Here is a 26,239-nt window from a genome sequence, read left to right as displayed (position 1 = left end):
AGGTCTTCAAGTCTGTCTCAGTGTAGGAGGCTGGGACCCTTCCTCGGCCACACAGCGTCATCTTTCTTTCCTTAAACAGTCATTGGACTGTGTGCACGGGAACATTTGCCTGCGTGTATGTCCACGCTGTGCCTGGCCACTGCGGGGTCCGAACCCCAGGAACTGGAGGCGGGATGTGGATCCACTGCGCCTTCATGTGGATGCTGGGAACCAACCTGCTCCTCTGCCGGGTCTGCCGTAGACACCAGAGGAGGGTGTCGGGTCTCCTGAAGCTGGCAGCTGTGGGCTGCCTGACCTGGGCCCCTACAGAGCAGGATGACAGCCATTTCCCCTCACCTTGCCTGTGCTTCCTAGAAAGGCACAGTGTGATTCGATTCCGATCAGCCCAGTGTTCTTTTTTCGTTGCTGTAAGGAAAGAGCCAAACTGACTGTGTGGAGTAGAGAAGCTTGTTTAGCTCCGGGTCCTCCGGAGTCAGGGCCCAGCTCTGGAGACGCAGTGACAGGGACAGGAGCAGCAGGGAGAGGTGATGTTGCCAAACGGGCAACAGAGGGACGGGGTCCGCAGCCCATCCTTGAGCCAGGCCCACAGCTGACCCAGCTGGCCGGCCCCACCTCTTAAAGGTTCCCCCACATCGACAGCGCCTGGGACCGGTTCTCCAGATCCGAGTTTGAAGGCCATGGCACCTAAACCATCTTTCCAATGGTTTGGGGGCCTGACAGAACCAGCATATCACCAAGCCCTCTCGGTATGGATGGTCCTTAGTGGAGATGGAGACCAAAATGAATATTTAGGTTCAGGGCCAACGACTTCCAAAAAGCTCACTAGGCGATGCTCAAATGGATACTGAGCTGGGAGGAGTTAGGAGGGCAGCTTCCTGGGCTGAGCATGGAGCTCAGCTGCTAGCACTAGGGCAGACCAGGATTTGGTGCCCAGAACCTCATAAAGCTGACATAGCAGTCAGTGTAAGCCTGTAACTCCAGCATTCAGAGGCAGGAGGGTTAGAAGTTCAAAGCATCACCTAGCTGCATAGTAAGGGGGAGAATGAGGGTTCTAGGAAGCTCAAGCATGGCAGATGTGGGTCTGGCGAGGCTTGCCCTTTCCCTGCTCCCTCTGCCCTGTTAAACTGTTCGATTACGTTCCTAAAGCTGGCCCCCAAGGTCTGGTCCCTTATGTCCCACTCTCTCCTCCTAAGGCTGACTACCAAGGTCCAGCTATCAAAGTCCTGAAGTCCAGCCCCTTCCAAAGCTCCCTTTTGGCTACCCTAGTTAACATGCCCGATCAAACCTGGGCTTATCCTAGATGCTTACCCTAACCTGGGCGTCTCCCCTTTTCCCTTTATAAAATGCCACTCGCCTCTGGGCCACATCTGTCTCCTCTCTATCCGGAGGTCTTTTGTCCATTGGTGGCAAATATTTCTTCCCTCTCCCTTGTTCCTTTTCCCTCTCCCTGCTCCTCTGTCTCCAGTCTGTCTTCTATTCCCTGCCCTTTGTCCCTTTGGGGTAAATAAATCTCCTTCGTGTTGAGAACTTGGTCTTGGTGGGTCCTGGGCCAATTGTGGTCTTTTCAGAGGCCAATCTGGGACACATGAGATCCTGTTTCAAAAGAAAACCAAAACCCCAAATGAAACAAAAACAGAGTAGCCCAAGCAGGAGGTGCTCAAACTGGGCGGTTCCTTCTGGTGCCTGGTTTTCCCTCTGCTCAGGGCCTGAGCGACAGAGCACCTGGTTCTCACGGGCATGGCTAAGCGGCTGTGCCCTTTCCTCCCAGGTTCTCAGCTTAAGAGGGGCCGAACCTTCCTGAAGACTCAAACATTGACCAGGAAGCGCAAGCTCTCCTGTACCTGTCCATCTATCTGCTCACACCTGTTTAAAGCCTCAAACAGCGTTACTCCTTTCTGGGAACTTCTCTCTACACTGTTAGACCATCCAGTCCCCTGAGCAGCCCTCACCTGTGCCGCTGATAGTGTCAAGGTGTTGTTCTGGCCCATTCGAGACGCTCTAGCAGGATACTGTGGAGCAGACACTTTATAAACGACAGAAATGTCCTGATTGCCAGTCTGGAGGCTGGAAAGCTCGCAAATTCAGGGTCTCATAAGAGCCAGCTCTCTGCTTCACAGATGGCACCTTCTAGCGGAGGGTTCAGGTGGCAGGAGGGAGCCAGCCCTCAGGCCTTTCACACGACACTAGTCTCATTCTGGAGGGCCCGGCTTAACCGCTTCCTGAAGCTCCCCACCTCTTGACAATGTTGCACTGGGATTAGATCTCAACATATGGATTTTGGAAGGAAATAGACGCTGAGATCATAGGTGTTCTCATCTTTTTCACGGATTAGGAAATCCTTTCACAGCAAGATTAAGTACTTCCTCTCGTTCAGAAGGTGGCTGAGGCCGAGCTAGAAGCCAGCTGACTTTTCTGCGTTCGTGTTCTTACACCATTCGGCAATAACTCTTGAGCGTGTGTGTGACACTCGTTTTCCACGGTGAATATGACATTTTTACACTAATGTATTTTCTGTGGCATCCAGAGCCTCACACACGTACGCCACTGCCCAGCTGTCTCTCCAGACCTTTTCCTTTTGTTTTTTGCTTGTTGAGACAGGGTCTCAACGTGTGGTCCCGGCCAGCCTGGCGTCCAGTATGTAGATAGACCATCATCCAGCTACAATCGCCAGAGTGCTGGGATTAAAGGCATGCACCATCACGCCCAGCTCTTTCGATTTTTCTTTCGGGACAATGGATTACGAAGCTGCCCAGGCTGGCCTTGAACTCACTCCAAAAGCCAGGACATTCTTAAACGTTCAATTTCCTTGACTTGGGCTCTCGAGAAACTAGGCTTATCAGTGACTGCTATTTTTTTTTTCTTTGAAAGGACGTTCATTTAAAATATATATTTACCTACAAAGAGCTTGCTGAGTCTGGTAACTGATTTCTTGTCAATCATAACAGATCATGATGAAGTGGGCATGAAATGAAGCCTTGGGCAGGGAGAAAAAAATCTGCCTTCAAAGCTGTTTTGTAATATAGTGACACTTTGGGAACACAGACTCTAACAAAGGGGTTGATGGCTAGTGTTGTTTTGTAGACACGTATCTAAGCATTCATTATTTTAGAACTTTCCTTTCTGTATTTTAGAGTCCACAAAGGTGTTCCCCTCGCAAGCATTTACATAAACACTTGGGAAGGGTTAGTTCTAAGCCCGGCTTCCTCAACAGGCAAGTCACCTCTGCTTAAGGAAAACAAGGAAATAAACTCAGAAACCACAAGTCTCCTGAGACCCACCAAGAAGCCAGGAGAAGGGCGTGTATCTAGCTACTCATGAGGTTCAGGTGAGCCGGTCATTTGAGGCCGGGCAGCTTGGCAACACAGTGAGCCCTTCCCTCCAAAGGGAAAAAAGCAGGAGGAAGAAAGGGGAGGGGAGGGAACAGGCCAAGCAGGCCTCCGTATTGTATTGTGGAGTTTGGTATGGAACCTCAGCTCTGCTCGCTGGACCCAATCCTAAAACATCTGTTCTAAAGCCTTTGGCACCAACTTATCTCCAGTCCCTGGATCCAGCGAGGCGTAATCACAGTGCCTGGCCTGTCCGGCTTTCAGGTAAGATGGAGCCACTACCCTCACGGGCAGGTTCTGAGTGAGGGCAGCCTCCTTGCCAATGACTCCTGGTCATGGGCCCAGGAACGGGGCGTGCGATGAGCGTTTGAAGCTCAGTTCCGTGAAGCTCGGTGCGGCTATTTGAATGCGCTGGAGAACAGGCCTCTCCAGGCAGGGAGGCTGCCAGGGCTTTATGAAAGGTTGAGAAACAGAGAGGCGGGAAAAAGCTTGCAGAGGGTCGGCAGAGGGCGAGGATTTGTAGCAGATGAGAGGAGCTGGGTTCGGAAGCAGATACGATGGAGGCGAAAAGAGCTTCCTTCGGATAAACGGGGGGGGGGGTGACAGCACCAGGTCATGAGACCCGCAGATTGGTGTGACAGACGCCAAGTCATGAAACCCGCAGATTGGGGACTTTCCCGGGTTTGGCCGGTTCTCGCTGGGCTTCACCCGGGCACCTGCCTCCAGGAGAGCGGACTCCTCCGCTCTCTTGGTCCAGAAGAGCGCTGGGGGAAGGAGTATTGCACGAGGCGGTGTTTGCCTGCAGTGTTCTCTCACGCAGGATGACCTGCAGGCCGGCTTTGTCAGCGCCCACGGGGTGTCTAGCTGACATTCCTACAGCTGCAGGGAACCTGTTACCCCGCCCCCTCCCCCCCCACCCTCCTCCCCCCACCACCCCTCCTCCCCGAGCTGCTGGCTTCTGCTCCTGGTTGGCATGACTCAGCTAAACAGACACGGCCGGGCCAAGCCTGTGCGGCCCAGTGGGGTTATCCAGGGTTTATCTAGATGTGTCCTCTAAGAGACCAGAAAGTCACAGGCTGAGGCACCAGTTTGGGACTGGGAAACTCAGGGGTAACTGAAAAGATGGGCGCAGTGGAGGAAAAAGGGCAGACTCACCCTTGGCCCCTGCTAGCCTGTGTGAGCGCCTCCTCAGACCTAACAGGAGAGGTACAGCCTGAGGCTGGGTGGAGACGAGGTGAGAACCGGTCAGGAGAAAGGGTGGCCTGAACTGCTTCTACGTGGGTGTGCCAGGCCCCTGCCAGCGTCCTTCCGCCGGAGTGCAACTGGCGAGCCTTGGTTAAGAGTATTCGCTTCTTTTGCAGACACCTAAAGCTGTAGGGAAGAACACCTTTCACAAGCCCGCTGGTCCCGGCTGTCACTGCGCCGATCAGATTCAGGTTCTGTTCTGTCTGAGACAGTCTGTCTATGTGGACTGGGACGGTTAAAAGACGTTGTGAGCTGCCTTGAATCTGAACCCCTTCCTTGCAGAAACCCTCCATCTTGTTGTTTGTGTATTATTTTTAAGATCTTGCTATGCAGCCCGCCTGGCCTTGAACTCTGTCTCAGCCTCCCGAAGCCTGGGGTCATAGGCATTCGCCTCCTCACAAGGTGTCTTGTTGTTTTGTTTTTTGTTTTTAATGTCTGGGGCGTTTTTGGTTTGTTTATTTAGCTGGTTGGTTTATTTTTCGAGACAGGCTCTCTCTCTGTAGCCCTGGCTGTCTTGGAGCCACTCCATGGACCAGGCTGGCCTTGAACTCACAGAGTTCTTCCTGCCTCTGCCTCCTGAGTGCCGGATTTAAAGGCTTGCACCACCACTGCCCAGCTGTTTGTATTTAATTCACTTATTTTTCAGGGAAAATGCTTGCTGTATCTCTCACCGTGGCCCTAGCCAGTTCTCTCTTCAGCCTCCCGAGTAGCCGGGAGGACATGTGTGCACTCTGGGTATGATCCTACCCTGCCATTTTGACGGGAGGTAGAACCCAGCTGCCTGCAGACACCAGGCATTTGCTTTCTGGAGATCTGTCAAGCGAGGGTGAACTCGCAGGGCCAGGGCCCCAGCGGCCAGGACTGTGGCTCTAAACTCAAACCTGGGAGCTCCTGGGTCAAGAACAGAGTGGCAAAGGTCACTCTTCCCAGTGCTGAAGGCTGCCAGCAGCCTAGTGCCATAGAGGCGGCTGTGGCGGTGCTGGCTGGACAGACTTTTCTGGAGCTTCTTTGTGATCTTGTGAGCTTCATTCACACTATGACGTAACCAATCATTTCCTCCTTTAACTGTGCTAGACTTTACATCAAGGGGGTTTTGTTTTGTTTTGAGACAGGGTTTCTCTGTGTAGCCCTGGCTGTCCTGGACTCGCTTTGTAGACCAGGCTGGCCTCGAACTCACAGAGATCCGTCTGCCTGAGTGCTGGGGTTACGGGCTGGTGACACTGAGCCCAGCCGTGTCTGTGGGTTTTAACAGGTTTATTTATATGTGTAAGTGTGGGCACCTGTGTGAGTGCATGTACAACCTCCCTCCATAGTCCTGTCTCGCGGTGCCCTCTGGCCCCGAACCTCACATGCGGGCCGCTATGCCCCTGCCTCCTTCCCAGGCCGTGTTCTTCTGCAGCCCTGCATCCGAACTCTGGTTGCGGTGCTGACTTGCCTTGCCGTGGCGGGGAAGGGGGCGGGGACCGGGGAGTGCGGGTGAGGGGCACAGCTGGGACCGCTTTGGAGGCCGAGGTCGGCCAAGCCGATGCTGGAAAGACTCATGTTCTCAAACGGCCCTGTTCCGTGTGGATGGCATTCATCCCTTGCTCTGACAGGCCTGTCACCTTTGCGCCCCCGCCCCATATACGCGCGCAGGGGGTGCTGGGGGCACAGAGGTGAAGGCAAAGCCTTGAGGAATTTACGTCTCCTGTAAAAGCCATTGCGGAGTTCACTGAAGTGGCCGCACCCCTAGATCCTGTGTCCCCCAAATAATGTCCCTACAGCCCTTGATCTTCCCTCTGGCTTTCCTCAAGCCCTCATCTGGCTCCTCGTCCACCTCTGTGTTTTCTCCACACAGCTGGCATGGCAATATTGCCACATGGGGGCCGCTGTGGCCTCTCCCTCCCTCCCTCCCTCCTTCCCAGATATTTGTCTCACTCAGCATTCACCGTTACCACTTTTGGATTCGAAAGACCCAAAGATTAAAAATTTGAGGTCCAATTTCCAAGGCCTCATGACGCAGGAACAATATAACAGGGGAAAGAGGAGCCGAAAACGAAAACAATTTCCCGGCAAGTTGGTTGTCCTGAAGGAGGCAAACACAGGCAGAGCGAGCCAGCGCCTGCTGATACCAGCAATCCCAACACATGAGGGCTGAGGCAGGGGGATCACAACAGACTGGGCCAGCCTGGGCAACCTCAGTTACATAACAAGCAGAGGACAAACTCAGTAGGGCAGTGGTTCTCAACCTGGGGGTTGCGGCCCCTCCCACAGGCGTCACCTAAAACCACTGGAAAACCCGGATGTGTACCGTACCCAGCCGCAAACTCAGTTATGAAGTAGTGACGAAAATAACGTGACGGTTGGGGTCACCCCAACATGAGCGACTGCGTGAAGGGTGGCAGCACTAGGGAGGTGAGGGCCAGGCGTGGTCTGGGGAGACTTAGGGGGAGGGGCCTTCTGTCCTGCTCCACCTACGGCCGTCACCGTGGGCGGCAGTGTGCCAGGCCACGCAACAGCTTCAAACAAACGCGTGCGCCTCCCTGGACAGCGTGTGAGCCTCAGTTTCCCGTGAATGTTCACCAAAGCAAGATTCCCTCTGGACTTTCGGCATTGACCCCGGCGCTTTGAGAACGTCTTGCTCAAAGGCCTCTCCGCCATGTCACCCTCTGGCTGGCTCCTCTCTCCCAGTGCCCGCTGCCCACTCTAGTGAGTCCTCCTATGGAAACTAGGGGCCACAGGCCTCTCAGACAGGACTCTGTGCCCAAGACTGCCTACGCCGGACTTTTCACAGCTCGGCAAACAGTACGCAACGCGCCAAGCCACCTCGAGACTTCTGTCTCCTACAGGCTGTGCCCTCTGCTGGGTGCCCCTCCCCACCACCCTCGCTGGCAAACTCCTATTCGTCCTTCAAGGCCTTGCCTAGGGATGCTCTCATGTGGAGCCTCTACACAGCCCAAGCGTCAGCCCCTCCCAAGTGCTCCCAGAGTGCTTTTCTTTGCCCTCGTGCCATGATTTCTTCCCTGTGACTGTTTCTCTGATTTGATGGTGGGGGCTAGAAGAGGAAAGACCTGTTTTCTTCTTTCGTGTATCCTCATTCCTAAGCCCAGCGATGAACGTGATAGATATCTATAAACACATGCATAAACACACACACACACACACACACACACGCGCGCGCGCACGCACACGCACACACACGCGCACACACACGCGCACACACACACGCACACGCACACAGCCTAGCATGCCGGGCTCCTAACCAAACAAGACCATGGGCGACAGCTCTCCCCCGGGAGTCGGCTCAGCACCTCCAGGACTGCCAAAACCACTGCAAAGGGAAGCAGCTCCGAGCTCAGCTCCAGTCTGTATCTGCAAGTCAAGTGTGTGTTGTCAAGGGCTGACGTGTACCCAAAGACCGTGGCAATCGCCAGTCCTCTGTAGCAGGCCTCAAGGACATCTCTGAGCAAGCTCTCATAAGATGGAGGCCCATTTCTGGCCTGAGACTTTCATTCAGTAACCGCACAGGTTTGGGGACTGCCTTTCCCACCTGGGCAAGGTATCCTGATCCAAGTCTCTACCCCTCTACCCGTTGTTTTAACTCCTAGGCGCTGGCTGTGCAGGGTTCTCACCAACCTTGCTGGGGGTCACCTACCTTCGGCAACCAGAAAATCCCCACCTCATCCCTACGCCTGGCTCCTGCAACCTGTGTGAACTTGTTTCTCACGCTTGCTTCTCTGGGCGTGTCGTTCCCAATTGTTCTTTAAGCCGGTAGAACATTCCGAGCTTAGCCGTTACATAAGAAAACCTTTCCACAGAGGGTAGGCAGGGCCTCAGCCGTGCCAGCACCAAGCATTTCAAGCAGATGCCGGTTGATCTTGGGGCCCTGCAGCCAAGGGATGCCAGAAATCGGTGTCAGTGAGGTCAGGAAGGCAGCGTGAAGGTGCCCCGTCGCTCAGCAGTGTTTCCCCGAGAGCGCCAGCCCTGAGAGGCAGGGTCCGATTTAGGGTTTGTATCCCGAGGTCACTCTTCAGAGCCGTGCTCGCTCTGGGTACCGCCACACCGTCTCTGTGCGCCTCACCCGGAAGGGCTCAAGGGTCTGGCCCACACTGTTTTGTTTGGTCTGCGGCCAGCAGGAGCAGGGCTGTTCTAGGACCACACAGGTTGGCCTCCGGGACTTGACAGGTTCCAGCTTGCCTGCTGCCCTTCCATTGGCCGATCTCCCTCAGAGAAGAAATGTGTGCAGCATCCTTGGGGGAGATAACTGCCCCCCCCCCCGGAACAACCTGTTTTGTTCCTCACTTACTGTCCGGTCATTCACCCCCAGGAGGCTCGGCACTGGCTTTCTTTTTGGCTTTCCCTAACTCCAGCTCCACAAAACTCTCGCCACATTTGCTCCTGAGTGACCTGGAAAAGCTCCGTCTGCTTTTTCTTTGTTCCTCCTGTATTGCTTGCTTTCGAATTTTACGAACATGATTTACATGCCAACAGCCGCTTAGATCCCCCAGAGCTGCTTCTGTCTTGTGAGGAAAACAGCCCAGCACAGGTCAGCAAAAGCGCTAGAGCCTGGGAGGTCCTGGCCGAATTACCGCGAACACAGCTCTACCAGGGCGGGGGAACTTAACTCGAACCCGGCCTCTCCTACACCCGGCTTCTCAGTCAGTGATGCTCATTCTTCCGCATGACCTTCCGGTCCCTGGTGCTCACAGGGACCCTGTCCAGCAGTCGCCGAATGTCCCTCACAGGACTGAGTTCTCTCCTGTCATCTCAGACACACAGTCTTTGAGTCCAGGCTGAAGGAGCAGCTGTTGCTTCCTCCTTTGCTTCCACAGCCTCCGGACTGACTCCATCACCCCCGCTCCCGTACTCAGTCTCCTCCAGTTAACGCAGGTTAACTGAAGAAGACCTCAAATATTGGACGTGCGTGGGGCAAGGCTCCGATTATCGTGGGCTTATGCACCAGACCGTTACCAAGGCCTCTTCCTGCTGGCTGAATCCTGTATTTTCTCTTCACCTGATTAAAGGCTGGGCCTGCAGGGTGTATCCTGTTTTCTCTCTCTCTCCCCCCACCGCTCACCCCGTCAGATGCGGTCCTTCCGAGCAGACCGCTGAGCCCCTGTTGCATGTCTTCCTCTGCCACTCGCCCCCAAATGCCTCTGCTTCCTACCTACTCCTCTTGCAAAGATTTCTGTGCCCAGGCAGACGCCGCCAGTGTGGTGGGGTGCGCCCTGCGGTTTGCTGACGAAGGGAGTGAAGCTGTGGCCCTGGCTTACAGACTCTGTGCGGCACCGCCCGGGAGGGGGCAGCTGCAGAACCCCCATCTCTTCTGGGCCTGGGGGACAGGGCGAGGGTGAAGGGACGCCTCCGCAGCGGACAGCACTTCCTCCATGTACACACCGTACTTTTGGGAGGAGAAATGACCAGATGGGGGCGCTGTGTGCTGACCCCAGCGTGCAGTTCCAGCACGTGGGAGGCGGCCGATGTCCTGAGTCTTCCTTGGCCACATAGTGACCTGGGGGTCAGCCTGGGCTCCATGAGCACCCATGTCAACAGAAGAAAAAAGAGGCCGTTCCCATTTAGTTTCCTAACTTCATGCTTTCTAACTCACGTGACTTTACGAAAACTCGTGGCTTGATGAGCTTCCTTGACCTTGAGTTTACTAGGTCAGTTTTGGGTCTGAGGTGGCCACCTGGCAAAGGGAAGTGGTGGCGTCTGGCTCAGTCGCCCTGGGTTAGCGTCCACCGCCATTAGCGTGTTCAGACTCTATTCTAAGCCCTTACTCACACGCGCACACTCCAGGACGAATTTAACCCTTGCAACAACACTATCAGGTGACTATTATTACTGCTTTAAAAAATGAGGAAGCAGACACTGTTCGCTCTCAGCTGAGCGAGGGAGCCGAAAGCTCCGTAAGTCTTGCTGGGGGTCCGTTTTTTCCAGAGCTGTGCTATCACCTCCACGAACAACACACAACTGTGGAGGAGGAAGAGGAACATGCCCTCTCACAGCTGCTCGCCCGGGCTGAGATCTCATCCGGCCAAAGCACACGGCATCACGTGGTGCAGCCCAGATCCCGAGGCCGGGCCTCCTCCGGACCACATTTCTCCATCGCCGAGAGGGCGATCGGTGGGGTTGGCCTGGCTCCGATCACAGCAGGGCCTTCACCGGCCCCCTCGGGAGGCCAGCCCTCTCCCTGGTGGCCGAGCACCCGCCGCCTGGCCACTCCGGTGGCCTTCCCAGACACGGCGCCTGGCTGGTGAGAGCAGTGAGGCCCTAAGGTGAACGCTTCAGCGGCCTCAGACCTTCACGGTCTCCTGTTCTAGGACATGTCAGCAGAGAAGCCAGAGAAGCCACCGGGGCTGAAACCCTAATGCAGAGAACCGCAGCCATGCTGGCGGCCGGGAAGACTCTAACTTTCCAGGGTGGAGGGAAAGGCAGCCTGGCGTTTGGTGATGGTGGGGCCATCACACACACACACACACACACACACACACACACACACACACACACACACACAGCATGGTGTGCTGCTGAAAGTCTGTCTAATGCTCTTCGGCCTTCCAGATGCCCAACTTTTGAGCTGTTTTTCCTTCCGTTTCCAGGCAGATACTAGGAAACACCGCCATCCCGTGGCCGCGGCTGACACACGCCCCAGCCTGCAAGCTGCCGAGGCTTCGGTGGCCCTGTTTAACGATTAAACCGGAGAGCACACCGAGCGAGGCAGCGGCTGAGGCCCAGCAGCGGCGACTGCAAAGGTGTCGTTAAAGTCTTCCAGAAAGCACCCGAGCCCATCTCTCTGCACTCTTACTTTGCTTTAAAAACAGAAACAAGAAACAAACCAGAAAGCCCAGCCTAAGTCTTTGGCAATGCTGCTGGCGGAGCGCCCTCGCAGGCGCCCTTAGTGTAGCCCCTGGGCGCTGTGGCTCCGCAAGATTCCGCGCTGTCTGTCTCCCGGCGGTTTCCCTCCACGGCGACAGGGTTCCCACGGTAGGAAAACCCACCTCAGAGGTTTCCACTTCTTTACGCTTATTTGAGCTGAACGGTCGGGGCAGGTCACCCCGCGTCTGTAAACACCAGCTGCTCCATTTGTAAAATGGGGCCGCCGTCCTCACGCGGAGGCTGCAGAGGTGACCTGAGTGCACAGGTCCCCTTCCTTCGCAGGGCGGGCGCGCGGGCCTCGTCACCGGGGCCTCGGCAGACCCGCGCGGGCCCCCTGCGTGGGCGGCAGCCGGCGGCAGGTGCGTGGGCGTGAGTCCCGGGCGCGGCCCCCGGGCACGCTCGTTCCTCGCGGTTCCGATCCGGGGCTGGGGCTGTGTGGATAATTCAATCCCCGTGGGACAGGCGCGAGGCCGCGGCCCGGGCTCGGTGGATTGGCTGTCGGGCGCCCCCCCCGCCCGGCGCGCACCCAGCCGCGTCCCAGGCGGCCGGGCCCCTGCGGAGACCTGTTTACCGGGTCGGAGCGGGCTGCGCCTCCGCCAGCAGAGGCTGCCCGGGGCCCCCTCGCCCGTCCCCTGCCCCAGGCGCCGGCAGAGGTCGGGTAAGAGCGGGAGGTTCGGGGAGGAGGAGCCCCGGCGGGGACCCCGGGCCCGCGCGCTCGCAGGACCTCCACGCGCCCACCCTGGCGAGCCGCCCGGGCTGCTCTCGGGGAGCCGGCTCCCCGGCGGAGGCGCAGGCGCGGGGCCCCCTTCACGGTGTCTCCCACCCCGGCAGGCGGCGATGACCCCCAGGCCGGCCGGACCCCCGGACGGGGGCTGGGGCTGGGTGGTGGCGGCCGCGGCGTTCGCCGTGAACGGGCTGTCCTACGGACTCTTGCGCACCCTGGGCCTGGCCCTCCCGGACCTCGCGGAGCACTTTGAACGGAGCGCCCAGGACACTGCGTGGGTCAGCGCCCTGGCCTTGGCCGTGCAGCAGGCAGCCAGTGAGGGGGGCCCCCGGCGGGGGGCGGGCGCGGGAGGGCCGTGGAAACAGGGGTCGGCGGGCCCGGGCTTCCGTGGAGCCGAGCTCTGGCGGAGGGGGGCTCCGGCTCGGGAGCGGCCTGGCGAAGAGCTGCCGACCAGCGCTGGAGACGGCTCGGGGGTCCCGGGGCGTGTCTCCGTTGACTCCGCCCCCTTCCAGGCCCAGTGGGCAGCGCCCTGAGCGCGCGCTGGGGGGCGCGCCCGGTGGTGATGGCGGGGGGAGTCCTGACCTCGCTCGGCCTGGTCCTCTCCGCTTTCGCCCGAAGCCTCCTGCACCTGTACCTCGGCCTGGGGTTCCTCGCTGGTAAGGAGAACGGGCGCCCTGTGCTCCCGGGGCGAGTGGGGGGGGGCGGTGACGCGTGCCGGCGGAGCCATTCCGGACCCCGTCCCGTCCCGTCCAGGCTCCGGCTGGGCCCTGGTCTTCGCGCCCGCCCTGGGCACCCTGTCTCGCTACTTCTCCCGCCGCCGCGTCCTGGCGGTGGGGCTGGCGCTCACCGGGAACGGGGCATCCTCGCTGCTGCTGGCGCCCGCGCTGCAGCTCCTGCTGGACGCCTTCGGCTGGCGCGGCGCCCTGCTCCTGCTGGGCGCCGTCACCCTGCACCTCACGCCCTGCGGCGCCCTGCTCCGACCCTTGGCCCTGTCCGGGGACCCCCCGGCCCCGCCCCGCACGCCCCTGGCCGCGCTCGGCCTGGGCCTCTTCAAGCGGCGGGCCTTCTCCGTCTTTGCCCTGGGCACCGCCTTGATTGGGGGCGGGTACTTCGTCCCCTACGTCCACTTGGGTCCGCACGCCCTGGACCAGGGCATGGGGGGCTACGGGGCGGCGCTGGTGGTGGCCGTGGCCGCCGTGGGCGATGCCAGCGCGCGGCTGGCCAGCGGGTGGCTGGCGGACCAGGGCTGGGTGCCCCTCCCGAGACTTCTGGTTGTGTTCGGGTCTCTGACTGGCCTGGGGGTACTGGCGGTGGGACTGGTGCCCGCGGTGGAGACGGAGGCGGCCTGGGGGGCCCCCCTGCTGGCCGCTGCGGGGGCCTACGGCCTGAGCGCCGGGAGTTACGCCCCGCTGGTTTTCGGGGTGCTCCCGGGGCTGGTGGGCATCGGCGGCGTGGTGCAGGCCACGGGTCTGGTGATGATGCTCATGAGCCTCGGCGGCCTGCTGGGCCCGCCCCTGTCAGGTAAGGACGCAGCCCGGGCTCGCTCCGGGGCGCAGGCCGCTGCCGGGGGTGGGCCGGCCTCCTCAGCCCCCCGCCCTCTCCTCAGGTTTCCTACGGGACTCGACGGGAGACTTCTGCGCCTCCTTTCTGGTGTGCAGCTCCTTCATCCTCTCCGGCAGCTTCGTCTACATGGGGCTGCCCCGGGCCCTCCCCTCCTGCCGCGCGGCCGCCCCTCCGCCCACCCCTCCCCCCGAGAGAGGAGAGCTGCTCCCGCTGCCGCAAGTCTCCCTGCTGCCCGCAGGCGGCGCTGGTTCCGCCCGGGAGGCCACGTGCTGACCATCTTCTTGTTTGTCCCTAATAAAGAGGTTTTACCTGACTCTCCTGAAAGCTCCATGAGCCAAACCACGACCCTGAAAATCTTTACTGACGAGATCTCAGGAATGTAGCTGAAAGCAACGGGACCCCAGAGCCCCGCTGTGTGTGTCTGTCCAGCCAGTTTGCCTGGCCTTCAGCCGCGGGAGAAGTTGTTAATGTTTCCACTTGTTAGGGGCGTATCTAAACCTCGTGTTTTTAAACTAGCTTTAGTTGTGTGTTTGTGAAGGCCAGATCTCTGGGCCTGTTCTGAGCTGCCTGGTGTGGATGTCAGGAGCCAGACAGGCCACGGGGAAGGGCAGCTTAAGTGCTGCGCTCTCAGGATTTCTGTTTAGCGTGTGTGTGCGTGCGTGTGAGTGTGGACCCGGGTCTGCACTGTAGGTGGCTGTGGCCCGAGTATAGGCACTCTGACCGAGCGGGAGTGCTCCTAACTGCCGAGCTTTCTCGGCAACCCCGCCTCATACTTCTTGCTTTTTGATCTGCCCTCGTTAGCCATCCGGGCACGGTTGTGCGCACCTGCGTTCCCAGCGCTTGGGAGGAGGCCAGGTCTCAAGTTCAAAGGCTCCCCGGGGAGGCTCAAAAGTTAAGGCTCTTAGGTGTCAGCTACCAGGTCGTTTCTGCGCCCCAGACACCGTCCACACACGCCTTTCCTCCCTTTTCCTCTGTATCACAGCAGTGGTGAAGAGGGAGGTGAGCATCACAGACCGCGTTAGCAGAGCTCTTGGACAGCTCCTTACTCAGCCCGTGGCCCTGTTAGCTGTCCCAAGCACCTGGACCCCAGCTTTTCTTGAGGTTACAATTCTAGTCCAGTTTCATTATTTGTTTTGTATCCAAGGACACCAGAAATCACATATAAAAACATGAGAAGATTCTTGGCCTTAGATTTTCACATTTGATTGAGAACTCAGTGGAGCGAGATCTGGAGCCTCCGGAACAGGAGGTGACGTGAGAATCCTCAACAAAGTACCGAGGGTTGGCACACACATCGAAGGAGTCTAGGCCTGCCCCGGGGGAGGCAGAGGAGGCTCCTAAGGCACAGTGCTGCTGGGGACACCTGAGGAGGCTGGAGACCCGGCGCTGTCAGGCTCGGGCTTGCCTGACAAGCCGGTCCTGACTCAGTCCTCTCCCAGGCCCTCCTCCTTGGGCAGGGGAACTTTGGTACCCAGGGCCTCTCTTACGAGGTCCTGGGGTCTGGAGGTAGACGCGGAGATGCAGGAGAAGAAACGGGGCAGAGTGACCAGAACGCTGCTCCCTGCGAGAAGGAAGGCCCCAGCTACCACGAAGGAAGCTGTGTAGCTGCCAGTCACATCCCGGAGGTAGCCTGGGTCCAAGAGAGAAGGAGAAGCAAGTGTGGGTGCCCTGCACCTGGCTGACGGCTCAGACCCCCCTCAGCGCAGCCTCAGAATGTCGCTCCGGCCGCCACCCTCCCTGCAGAAAGGGTGTCCAGACCGGCAGGAACCGGCATTCAGTCAGGCGTGTCTGTGCGCGGTTCCCAGCCTTCGGTTAATAGGTGAGAGGAAAGTGTTACAGATCAGGAGCTTCTGGCGTCTTGCGCATGGACCTTTACCCAGAGCTTTCAGACACCTGGGCAGGGGCCCCAGTGGGCCAAAGGGAAAAACCAGACACTGACTAGGTCAAGCCAGGTCTTCTGAACACCTGGCTTGCGGTCTCACCGAGTTCCCCTTTGTCTTTGCACCCTGACCCCAGTTCTGTCCCCCTGCTAACCACCTCTCGGCCACTCTGACTGGCTCAGGCTGCTAACCCACCCCAGAGGGCACCATTATCTATACTGTTGAGAAAAGTTCCTTCCCCCAGTTTCGCAACATGGCCTCCCTGTTGGCAACCCCACTTCCCTTACCTGATAGAGGGGCTCCCAGTAGCCCCCCGATGCTCTCGATCATCTGCACCAGCCCCAGGCCACAGTAAATCCGTCCAGTCCCCACCAGTTCAGGAAGCACAGAAAAGGCCACTGGGGTCAGGGCCCCTGATGTGAAGCCGTAGGCCACAGCCAGAACCACCAGGGTGGTGGGAGCCTGAGCCACGGGGAACAGGGCCAGCGACACCCCAGTCAGGGTGGTCCAGAGCATCAGGAGTCGAGCCACGGGCCCCGGAACAGCGTCCCCCAGCCAACCAGATGCCACGCGGCCTACGAGGTCAGAAACAGCGGCCACTGAGAGCAGGAAGGCAGCGGGCAGGGGGGCCCAGCCCAGGTCCTGCAGGTGGGCCACCAGGTGGACGTAGGGGACGAAGTAGCCGGTGTTGATGAGTGTGAGGGCAGCAGTGTAGCGGAGGAAGGGGCCGTGGCGGAGGAGGGAGGCGAGCTGGGCCCCGGGGCCGCCCACAGCAGTATCTTCCGTCAGGGAGAGCGGGCGGAGGAGAGCCCCGCAGGCCAGCAGGTGCAGGGACAGGGCGGACACCAGCAGGAGGGCGCCCCTCCAGGCATAGCTGTTGATCAGCCACTGGAAGAGGGGCGCGAATGCAAAAGAAGACAGGCCCACGCCCGTCAGTGCCAGCCCCATGGCCAGAGATCGACGCCGAGAGAAGTAGCGGGAGAGGCAGGCGAGGGTCGGAGTGAAGGTCAGGGCCCAGCCAGAGCCTGTCAACGGAAAACAAGGTGGGGGGGGCGTTTTGGAGGCGCTCAGGGCTCCCAGTCATCCGACAGCGCCCAGCAGTAAACCAGCCCCTGCTGGCCCCCGCCCCGGCTTAAATCTCGCCGTGTGACCCTGTGTTCTGCTTGCTCGCCCTGCTTACCGAGGTGGGTTAAGGCATGTCACAGCTGTGGTTCTCGACCCTCCTACAGCTGGGGTCCCAGCCATAACGCATCTCCATTGCTACCCACGGCTGTAATTTTGCTACAGTTACGAACCACAAGAATCTGATTGCAATACCCTGAGAGAACCACAAGAATCTGATTGCAATACCCTGAGAAAGGGTCGTTTCCGCCCCACAGGGGTCGTGACCCGGAGGCTGGGAAGCTCCGCTTTCTGGGAGGACAAGAGCTGGTGCCACTGAAGTAACTAACACAGAGCTTGGGAGGCAGAGCGCCATCTCTGCCGCTCCTGGCTGCGTTAGGCTGCCTGGGCCCGGGTGTGCAGGCAGCGGTTGGAGTCAAAGGCTTTTCATTATTTCCTGCAGTAGGCCGTGCCACCCATTTCAGTGCCACCCAGCTCGATCTGAGGCTCCCTTCCACACTGGTGCGATGGGTCGGGGCTTGTGTTTCCTGGATGATCTCTGACTTAGCTTAAGAATTCCCTTCAGGGCACAGGTTCTCCCCGGGCCTTTCCGGCCGAGGTGGAGCATCCAGGCGCTCAGATGCAGGCCTGGCGCTGTCCCCGGGTCTCACCTGACAGCAGCCCGATGCTCAGGTAGAGGTGGGTCAAGGAGGTGGCAAACGAGGCGAGCAGCAGCCCGAGCGCGGCCAAGACGCCCCCAGTCATCACCACAGGCCTGGGCCCCCACTTCGTGCTCAGGGCACTGCCTACGGGGCCTGGGGAAGCGGGACGGGTTCTGCGCGCGCTCTGCGCCGTCCCCCGCCTCCTCCCGACCCCCGCCGAGCCCCTCTCCGGCCCCGACGGCGCGGGCGCGGCACTCACTCCCGAACTGCTGCACGGCGATGCCGATGGAGGCGATCCAGGACACGCCGGCCGCCTGCTCCCCGAACGCCGCCACGAACTCCACGAAGAAGACGCCGAAGGAGCGGAGCACCCCGAAGACCAGCGCCGACTGGAGGAACGCCGCGAGCACCACCATCCAGCCCCAGCCCCCGTCGGGGGGCTCGGCCCCGCGCGCCATCCCGGAGCGGCCGGGCCTCCCGCCGCGCTGCGGCCGCTCGGCGCCAAGCCGGGGAGGTCGCTGCCCCGCGAGCGCCCCCGAGGGTCCCGGCTCAGCCCGCGCCGGGGGTCCAGGCCCGGGGGGGCCCGAGAACAAAGCCGGGCGGGCCGCGGCCCCGAGGCACCCGGCGCGGGCCTCGCTTACCTCCGCGCCTCGGCACCTGCCCGAGCGCCAGCACCCAGCCCCGGCTCGCCAATGGGGACGCGGGTGTCCAGAGCAGGGGGCGGGTCCGCGGGGCGGGGCGGGGCTGACGCGTCGCCCAGGACCCGCCGGGACACGGGGGCGCATGCGCAGGGAGGGGCACGCGGCCGAGGGCGCCCACGTGACGGGGGACCTACCGCGAGGCTTGTGCGCGTGCGCCGAGGCTCGCGTCTGAGCGCCGGTGGCGGGCGCGCGGGTGCCGGCCCGGCGGCCGCTGTCTTGCTAGGGGAGGGGGAGGGCGTGTGGGTACCAAGGGTTGCCAGGCGGGGCTCAAACAAGCGACAGAGCGGCCGGAGGTGCCTGGAGACTGGACGCCCCGCGTGGGATGCCAGCTGCCCCAGAGGCAGGCCAGGCTCGTGGGCAGCGGGGCCAGGTCAGCTGCCCCTGCCTCGGTGTTTCCAACAGTTGAAGGGGTACAGTGCTTTGCCACTCCGCGTTCGCGCTCCAGTACTGCTGGGGGCGGGGGGCGAGGACGGGTGACCCGTTGGAGTCCTGGCATTCGTTTCTGTAGTGAAAACTTGTTCCTGCCCTCACCAACAGGAAGCGCGCGGGTCGCCGAGACCAGAAATAGCTGGGCAGAGGAAGGACGGCGGCCAGGCCACCCAGAGGCCCGGCTCCCACCCCCTACCCTAGCCTTAGCGGTGCTGCAATAGCCATTTCCTAGCCATTTTTTTGATCTCTCGCCGAACGTAAGAGACAAGCCGTGACCTGGTCACTGGAGCGATCCGTGTCTCACCGTGGCCTGGGAAGCCCCGTCCCGTGACAGCCATGACTTAGGCTTTTCCGTTTCTCCACCTCAGGCTCCCCAAGACTCTGACCTTGAAACCTTGGACTCAGGATTCACACTCAGACCGGCGGGGAAAGAGGCCCACCACAGGGAGATGGGCTAAGAAGCCAGGCTTTTAGAAATCATTCTTAGGCTGTGGCGCAATAGCCCAGCAGGTGTTCTCTCGGGAACAGGGTTCAGTTCCTGCTCCCACACGGGTCCACACGTGGCCTGTAGCCCCTGTTCCTGGGCTTCCGACACCGTCTTCTGGCCTCCGAGGGCGCTGCACCTATGGGGGTCACGTGAGTACATGTAGGCAAAACACTCACACGTAAAAACACACAGGCCAAGTTGGATTGCAAAGGCCTGTCCACAGACCCAGCTGCTTAAAGAATGAGGTCGGAGGGGGCTGAGCTCAGGGCTTGCCTGAACCCGAGTGAGCCAGGACAATCTGGTGGCCCTGCCTGGAGGAAATACACGTTGCTTTGCTGCGTTGGCATGTGTGTTACTCCAGCGCTTGGGGACAGTCACGTCTGAGGCCAGCCTGAGCTGTACCTATGGCCTCCACACGGACACATGCCATGGAGTGTGCACACACGCCTCACACTCGTGTGCAGTAACAAATGAGTCGTTGAGATTTAGGAAACTGAATCCAAGGCGCTTTGGCCTGATGCGGAAGTCCCTGGGCTCAGCCCCTTGCACCAGGCAAAACCACACCAAACCGTAGTAAAGGTTCTCAGTCGTCTACAGGGAACTAGGACACCATGATGCTATGGGTGCCGTGAGCCCACGCCTAAGGACGAAGATGCCAACGCTTAGAAAGTAGACGGCGCAGGAGTCGGAGCCAGACTTCAGATCTTTAGAATCATGTCCCAGTCTTGGCTTCACTCATTCCATGGTCAAGGTGTGTAACTTCTCAGCTGGCTTCCTCATCTCTACACTGGGCAGAACACCCCCTGCCTTTTTGGGCTGCCAGTGGGTTAAGTTAGTAAGTCTGCGCTGAAATGCTCTGTGTAGGGCCTGGCATTCAAGCGTGCTAATCGCTGCTCTTATTTTCCATAGGGGAGTAGCTGCAATGGAAGGTGATGGGAACTTCTGCCTAGGTTCTGTATTTTGATGTTTTTTTAAATATACATACATACATATATATATATATATATATATATAACCTAGGTTATGGAATTGCAAAACACAAACATAAGGAGCCACAAAGGCAGATGATCAGGGAGAACATTATACTGAAGAAAAAGCACAGCACAGCCACACAGTGGGGGACACTTCGGGGCGCACATCCGTCTCTCTCACAGCTGAGGAAAGTCCAATGGGAGGTAAGAGGATCAGGGATCAGTGACTTCTGGCCTCAGGCTAGAACACCGCCTTCTGCCATAGCCAGCCTCGTTCTCAGGGTCCCAAGCCCCACCCGTCTGGTGGTTGTGCCAGGGTGGGTCTCTCATGAGCCTCGAGAACCCGGGCTGGCGCAGATGCGTCTCCAGAGCCTGGGTACTTTCCCACTTTCTCCCCGCAGCCTCCACACCTCGGGAAGTGACCTCAGGCCAGCAGGATGCAGGTGGCTCCGGATAAACCCCATGAAATCACTGGTTCCTACACAATGAGCCGGAAGGCCAGGGCAGGGGAGGGAGAGCCCGGACCACTGAAAGGACTAGTGTGATGGGACAGTGGAACTAAGGAGGAATCTAAGTTATTATTAGTTTCTCAGACTTTCCAGGACCCCAGGTCCCTCCTCCCCCCACAAACAGAAACGTGGGACGCAGCAGGTGGACAGAGAGGGGCTTTTTTATTCCAAGGATCTGATCCCACAGCCTCCAACATCTCAGCCCCCGGCACTTCCCATGCGTATCCAGTCTGCTAATGAAAACTCACAACACCTTCTCAATCTCTGCTCCGCTGTCTCCACCCCACACACACACACAGACTGACGGGTGAAGCGGGAAGAACGGCTTCTCACCAGGCCCCAGCCGTTGGCCAAAAGGGCCACCTCAGCTGCTGTACATCTTCACGTCTCCTTGCCGTTCTTCCAAGTCCTGTAGCCTCAGTCCCAGGGCGACAGGAGCAGGGCTCTGCCCTACGCCAAGGCCCCAGACACCCAACACTCCAGACTCCATCTAGCCACAAACTGCAGCCCTCAACCAACCTATCTGGCAACTTGTTCGTGGAGAAGTGGTCTTTGGCCAACCCACCAATCGGTCTCTTAAAGCCTTGAAGTATGTAATTCCAACAATAATCCCCAGCGACAACAAACCCAGCATGGAGCTCGGCCTGGCTTCCTTCCTCTGTGCAGCCTAGGACGCTCACTGGTCCCGGGAGCGAGAACGGTGGAAATCTGAGTTAGACCCAGATTTCCTAAGGTAAGAAAGTTACCAAGCACCTATGAAAGATGAACTTCTTGGAATCTGGACACTTGCCAGAAGCTGTCCAAAAACAACACATTCAGAGAAGAAGGGCATAATGAACCCAAAGGAACATTAAACCCAGCCGCTCATGCGGTCCGGGATTCTGCAGACTCACGGTGGAGGGAGGTGGTGTCACTGACTAGCCTTCTCTGAAGCCGGACAGATGAGAACGGACAGATGGCAGAGCACTCCCCGTGGGGTGCTAGCTCAGCCAGGAAGCAGGGTGACCGCGGGTTCAGCTCAAACCCTTAGGCTCTCTCTGATAGAGGGGCAGCATGGGGTCAAATCCTGGGGACTAGGTCAGTGGAACAGTTTAGACGCTGGGCCTTATCAGAAAGACCACCCACCTCCGCGGAGGATAGGAATCCAGCCTTCAGGAGGAATTTATTATCTACATTTTGGGTTCATCAAAAAGGTTCCCATCACCCTCAAAGAGCTGAAGGTTTCCTTCCAGGTCTAGCCTGCTGTGGGACCATCCAAAATACCAGGGAGGATGCTTCACCCAACCACGTGTTCCGGGGGCCTGGCCTAGGAAAACTGAAGCTTCCAGCCCGAGAACCTCGGGACAGGGCAACAAGCAAACAACCAGGGAAAAGGACGACTCAAAAGGGAAATGTTACAGCAAAAACACTGCGGAGACGCTCAAGCCAAAGGAAGAGCCAAGTGCTAGCTAGGTCCCTGCCAGCAGAGGCATGCCCTCACCCGTGTCCAGCCACTTCTGATCACACTCGTGGAAGAAAAAAGTCGGAAAGGCAAACAGAACGAAGGCCCTGTGCCACCCACAGACCCTAATAAATTATATTTACACATACACCATTCGAGGGGGGGAGGCGCAGTTCCTTGGAGCAGGTCCCTCGCGTGTCTTCCCCCAGTCCCTAGCTACCCAGTCTGGATTGTGAGGAAGAGGTTTTGACCAGCAAAACAGAGGCTGATCCAGCCGGGATCAGCCTCCCCTGCTCTCCTCAGTAATGAACGAAGTTGGTTACTTCGGTAATGAAGCTTCTGATGGCAGGGCGGCCTGGCGCACCCCACATCACGCCTCAGCCCACGCTCTCACAGCCCCTGGGGAGCGAGGCGGGGCGCAGGCGGGGCCGCAGCTACGGCCCCCCGAGGAGGTGGTATCGTACTTTGGTGTTGGTGGCCGCCCCGTGCTTCTGACGCAGGTGCAGCCGCAGCTGACTCTTGTGCCGAAAATGCAGGCCGCAGGGGTCGCACTGTGGGAAGAATGGGCCCCATGTCAGGGCCCCAACTCTCCACAACCAGCTTCGCTGGGCCGGGGAGGGGACTGTCCGCGCGCGCTGACACGCAGCCTCCCGGCACGCACGCCCTTCTGATTCCTCTGGGCCTGGCCTGTCGGGTCCTGGACAACAGCGCCCGGGCCGCGCATCACCGTCCCCACCCCCTCCCGGGCCCAGCCCGCTCCCCAGAAATCCAGCGCCCCGGGTAGAAGCCGCCCCGCCCAGACCGGGTGCGCAGGGTACCCACGTGGTACGGCTTCTCCCCCGTGTGGATGCGAACGTGGCTTTTGAGGGTCTGCAGATGGCGGAAGCGGGTTCCGCAGGTGGGGCACGGGTAGGGCTTCTCTCCCGTGTGGATGAGCACATGCGCGCGGAGGTGTGCCACCTGAGGGGGCGGGGCCTTGAGAGGGCCTGGGGTGGGCAGGCCCTGTCCCCTCCTCCCAGCGGCCTCCCGGCTCTCCCCCTACCTGAACGAACCGCGAGCCGCACGTCTCACACTTGTACGGCTTCTCTCCGGAGTGGATGCGGCTGTGCGTCTTGAGGTTAGCCGGGCGGTTGAAGCGCGCTCCGCAGACGGCGCAGCGGTAAGGCTTTTCTCCTGCCAGCGGGAGAACAGCCAGAGAGCCGTGGAGGGCGGCGGCCGCAAAGACCCAGGCCCCCTCGCCCTGTCTGTGCGCTCCTCCTACCTGTGCGCTCCTCCTCCTGTGTGCGCTCCTGCTGCCTGTGCCTCCTCCTACCTGCGCGCTCTCCTGCTGCCTGTGCCTCCTCCTACCTGCGCGCTCCTCCTACCGGTGTGCGCTCCTGCTGCCTGTGCGCGCTCCTCCTGCCTATGCTGCCTGTGCGCGCCCCCTGCCTGTGCGCTCCTGCTGCCTGTGCTGCCTGTGCGCGCCCCCTGCCTGTGCGCTCCTGCTGCCTGTGCTGCCTGTGCGCGCCCCCTGCCTGTGCGGTCCTCCTGTGCGCGCCCCCTACCTGTGCGCTCCTCCTGTGTGCACCCCCTGCCTGTGCGCACGCCCTACCTGAGTGCACGGTGCGGTGGCTAGCCAGGTTGCCTTTGTAGCGGAAGGCAGATCGGCACAGCTGGCATTTGTAGGGCTTGTTCTCGTCCCCCGGTGCTAAGGGGTCCAGCCCCGAAGAGCACCCCGCCACAGCCTCGCAGTCCTGGCAGCTGAAAAACTCCCTTCCTGGGAAGGGCGGGGAGCGAAGACCATCTTCTTACCGCGGACTTCCCACCCCAGGGGCCAGCAAAGCCACAGCGGAGCACTAGCAGGAGTGCCGCCCTTTAACCCCTCATTCGCTCCGAGGCTATCCGGACCACTCGGCTTGCCCACGGCCCTACACTCAGCGAGCTGAGTCTGACGGAGCAGCGGGCTTGCGACTGTCAGAGGTGGCGGCAGTATGTGGGGGTTCTCGGAGCGGGTGGAGCTTGTGTCCCTCCGTTCCTGCCTCACTCGGCCTGACACCCTGCCGGAGGGGCCCTGCCTAACTGGGCAGATGGCTCTGCCCTGGTTGGCGAGGCTGGAGTTCCCACTCTGTGCTGCCGCTCGGGAGTACACAGCTTCAGAACACTCATGTCGGTGCCCACTCTCGGACATCCTGACGGAGGGGACATCTCCACAGAAGGGTCTAATCTGAGTCAGGTTTGGGAAGGATCAAGCAGCCTTTTCTGGGGTCCCTGGGTCCAGATGGACCCGGAAGAGCTGCAGGAGAGCAGCCGGAATCTTACCTGGTGGTGGGCACGCCTGCTTAGAGGTCGAGAGAGGAGCCTCCTGAGCGCGGGCCGTGAAGGGGCAGGGGTCGTTCGCTGGAGCTCCACGTTTGAATCCCGCGGCGGTAGCAGCCGGAGATAGTCTAGGCAGACGGCGGGAGCCACAGAAAAGGTTAGGGGTTCCGTGTGTGCTGATGCTTTCCTGGAGAGTGCGGACATCACGCCGGCTTCCGAGTGTGAGCGAATGCTCCTCAGCCACGTCCCTCCCTCCGGCTTTTGGCCAGCTCTGAGCGGGCTGTATCTCTAAACCCGTCCCCAGCACGCGCCCCGGGCCCACTCCCTGCCCCCCCCCCCCAGCAGGCCAGCCTCTGCCACTCTTGGGAGTCAGGAGGTGCAAACCTGCTGCGGAGCCCGGGCGCGGGTCCCTCCTCGCTGCTGCTGCTGGCTTCGTCGCCGCTCGGGAGCCCGGCCCGGGCGCAAGGCCGGCCAGAGCTCGCCCCAGCCCGGCTCCCCGCCTGTGCGGTCTGAGAATTCAGCACAATAAACTTGTATTTCTTCCAGTTGCAGGCCTTGGGGTCTGGGCTGGCTGGGCTCGGGGGGCCTCGGCTGCAGCTTCGCGACTCCGTGGGCGGGTCTGGGTGTCCTTCCGAGCGCCTGGGGCTGCCCGCTGGGGGGCCCGCGGGGGGCGCTGGGGGCTCGGCCTCCAGGGGCCGCAGGGAGACGCCCAGGGGTTCACAGCTGGAAGAGCACGATGACATTAACGCGGCCTCCTCGGCCCCGCTCTGCCCCTGTCCCGCCCCGCTTCTCCGGGGAGCGCACGCCCGGGCCCCTTCACCTGGCCTGGATGAAGCGGTGGCACGCCTGGACGACGTGCTCCATCTGCAAGTAGGTGGCGGCCGCCAGGACGGCCGGCGCGGTGGCCGGGGAGAGGCGCAGCCGGGACGTGTACATGAAGTCCAGGAGGGGCGCAAAGCCCCCGGCTTCCGGCCCCCCGGGCAGAGAAAGCACGTCCACCCCGACGCCCGCTCGGCCCCGGAAAATCGAATAGAAGAAGCCGCTGGAGGGAGGACAGGCGGGCGGCGTGAGGGGCCGGAGGGCGCCAGGCCCGGCTCCCGCTGACCCCGGCTCTGGGGCTGCCCCCGGCCCGCCGGCCCGAGCCCCACCCCCCCAACCTGCAGGCGATGAGGACGGCCTTGTGCGCCCTCAGGGGTTGCCCGCCAACCAGCAGCGTGACGTCAGTGAGGATCCCGCGCAGGCGCAGCTCGTTGAGGTTGCCCAGCACGTCGGAGGAGTGGCGGGTGAACTCACGGACGTAGCCCGGCGCTCCCTCCGGGGCCGCGGTGGAGCCCATGGCGGCCAGGCCTGCGCCGGTCCCCGAGAGGGTTAGGGGGTCCGGGCGCCCCCCGCCCCGCTCGGTCCACTTTGCCCTCAACGGCCGCTTCCTCCCCTTCGCCGGGTGGCAGCGAGTTAGGGTTCGTCCCTACGCCCGGAGGGCGAGCGTGGCGCACGCCGGGCGTCGGTTCGAGTCTAGCCACCTCGCCCTCCCGTCCCGTCCTCCCCGCCCGCGCGCCCGGCCTCAGGTTCCTGCCCTGGAACTCGGGTGCTCTGCAGCCCGCGCCCTCCTGGGCGGCCCCTGCCGTGCGCCCTCCGCCCCCATCGCCTTTCAGCACAGTGGCTGGGACTCCCGGCTCAGTGCCCCCGACGACCCCCGAGCCCCCGTGGGGACCCAGCAGACGCGCTCCCTCGAGGTCTGGTTCTTACCCCCGTCCTGCAGGGGCTGCGGCTCCTCTCCTCCGGGGGCGGGGGCGCCCTCCCGTCTGGGCCTCGGCTCCTTTATCCGCCGGGATGGCGGGGGCGGGGTGAGCTGGGTCCGTGCCCTTCCTTCCTCTCCGGCCCTGCAGATGGTGAGCCGGGGCGGGATCTCGGGGCGGCGGGTGGTCGCGTCGGGAGGGATGCGCTGGAGGAGCGCCCGAGGGGGAGGCCGTGAGGAGCGGGGAGGCGCTGGGGCTGCGGGGGCCCGTCGGAGGGCCTGGGCGGCTGCTGGGGGGAAGAGGAGACGCCG

The 26,239-nt window shown here is 60.7% G+C and overlaps 3 protein-coding genes across 7 annotated transcripts; 1 reads left to right on the top strand and 2 right to left on the bottom strand.

Annotated features, from left to right (window-relative positions):
* Nucleotides 1-11,402: 11,402 nt before the first annotated feature.
* Slc16a11 (solute carrier family 16 member 11) lies at nucleotides 11,403-14,029 on the top strand. Of its 4 annotated transcripts, none has more exons than XM_021627520.2 (5): nucleotides 11,403-11,537; nucleotides 12,261-12,468; nucleotides 12,666-12,809; nucleotides 12,907-13,674; nucleotides 13,760-14,029. In XM_021627520.2, exons 2-5 carry the CDS (start codon nucleotides 12,267-12,269, stop codon nucleotides 13,987-13,989), a joined length of 1,344 nt encoding a protein of 447 aa, XP_021483195.1. In that variant the 5' UTR covers nucleotides 11,403-11,537; nucleotides 12,261-12,266; the 3' UTR covers nucleotides 13,990-14,029. The 4 variants fall into 4 exon arrangements, with proteins under 4 accessions (XP_021483195.1, XP_060219380.1, XP_060219382.1 ...); XM_060363397.1 differs by lacking the exon at nucleotides 11,403-11,537 and adding an exon at nucleotides 11,657-11,788; XM_060363399.1 differs by lacking the exon at nucleotides 11,403-11,537 and adding an exon at nucleotides 11,957-12,087.
* Nucleotides 14,030-14,878: 849 nt separating this feature from the next.
* Nucleotides 14,879-18,057, bottom strand: Slc16a13 (solute carrier family 16 member 13). The gene is made up of 4 exons (XM_021627497.2): nucleotides 17,619-18,057; nucleotides 17,369-17,512; nucleotides 15,884-16,621; nucleotides 14,879-15,346 (listed from the first exon to the last, which is right to left on the bottom strand). The coding sequence occupies exons 1-4, from the start codon at nucleotides 17,815-17,817 to the stop codon at nucleotides 15,141-15,143; spliced, it is 1,287 nt and encodes a 428-aa protein (XP_021483172.1). The 5' UTR covers nucleotides 17,818-18,057; the 3' UTR covers nucleotides 14,879-15,140.
* A 2,542-nt stretch (nucleotides 18,058-20,599) lies between these two features.
* Bcl6b (BCL6B transcription repressor) lies at nucleotides 20,600-26,239 on the bottom strand. 2 transcript variants are annotated; one of them, XM_021627515.2, is made up of 9 exons: nucleotides 25,939-26,213; nucleotides 25,350-25,539; nucleotides 25,013-25,234; nucleotides 24,577-24,915; nucleotides 24,196-24,320; nucleotides 23,489-23,653; nucleotides 22,940-23,070; nucleotides 22,720-22,857; nucleotides 20,600-22,448 (listed from the first exon to the last, which is right to left on the bottom strand). In XM_021627515.2, the coding sequence occupies exons 2-9, from the start codon at nucleotides 25,526-25,528 to the stop codon at nucleotides 22,332-22,334; spliced, it is 1,416 nt and encodes a 471-aa protein (XP_021483190.1). In that variant the 5' UTR covers nucleotides 25,529-25,539; nucleotides 25,939-26,213; the 3' UTR covers nucleotides 20,600-22,331. The 2 variants fall into 2 exon arrangements, with proteins under 2 accessions (XP_021483190.1, XP_021483191.1); XM_021627516.2 differs by lacking the exon at nucleotides 22,720-22,857 and having other exon boundaries at nucleotides 25,939-26,239.

The sequence above is a fragment of the Meriones unguiculatus genome, chromosome 11 (assembly GCF_030254825.1).
Source record: "Meriones unguiculatus strain TT.TT164.6M chromosome 11, Bangor_MerUng_6.1, whole genome shotgun sequence".
In the NCBI taxonomy this organism is placed as follows: Eukaryota; Metazoa; Chordata; class Mammalia; order Rodentia; family Muridae; genus Meriones; species Meriones unguiculatus.
This window is presented reverse-complemented; position numbering and strand designations above follow the sequence as displayed.

What these genes read in the sequence shown, in the direction of transcription:
- Slc16a11 (XM_021627520.2), top strand. Translation starts at nt 12,267, where the DNA reads ATGACCCCCAGGCCGGCCGGACCCCCGGACGGGGGCTGGGGCTGGGTG. An exon ending in GGCCGTGCAGCAGGCAGCCA is followed by an intron (nt 12,469 to 12,665) that starts GTGAGGGGGGCC and finishes GCCCCCTTCCAG; the next exon opens with GCCCAGTGGGCAGCGCCCTG. An exon ending in CGGCCTGGGGTTCCTCGCTG is followed by an intron (nt 12,810 to 12,906) that starts GTAAGGAGAACG and finishes CGTCCCGTCCAG; the next exon opens with GCTCCGGCTGGGCCCTGGTC.
- Slc16a13 (XM_021627497.2), bottom strand. Translation starts at nt 17,817, where the DNA reads ATGGCGCGCGGGGCCGAGCCCCCCGACGGGGGCTGGGGCTGGATGGTG. An exon ending in CGCCGTGCAGCAGTTCGGGA is followed by an intron (nt 17,513 to 17,618) that starts GTGAGTGCCGCG and finishes CCGCTTCCCCAG; the next exon opens with GCCCCGTAGGCAGTGCCCTG. An exon ending in ACTGGGAGCCCCTCTATCAG is followed by an intron (nt 15,347 to 15,883) that starts GTAAGGGAAGTG and finishes TCTTGGACCCAG; the next exon opens with GCTACCTCCGGGATGTGACT.
- Bcl6b (XM_021627515.2), bottom strand. Translation starts at nt 25,528, where the DNA reads ATGGGCTCCACCGCGGCCCCGGAGGGAGCGCCGGGCTACGTCCGTGAG. An exon ending in CCACCGCACCGTGCACTCAG is followed by an intron (nt 23,071 to 23,488) that starts GTAGGGCGTGCG and finishes TCCCGCTGGCAG; the next exon opens with GAGAAAAGCCTTACCGCTGC. An exon ending in CGGGGGAGAAGCCGTACCAC is followed by an intron (nt 22,449 to 22,719) that starts GTGGGTACCCTG and finishes TTCTTCCCACAG; the next exon opens with TGCGACCCCTGCGGCCTGCA.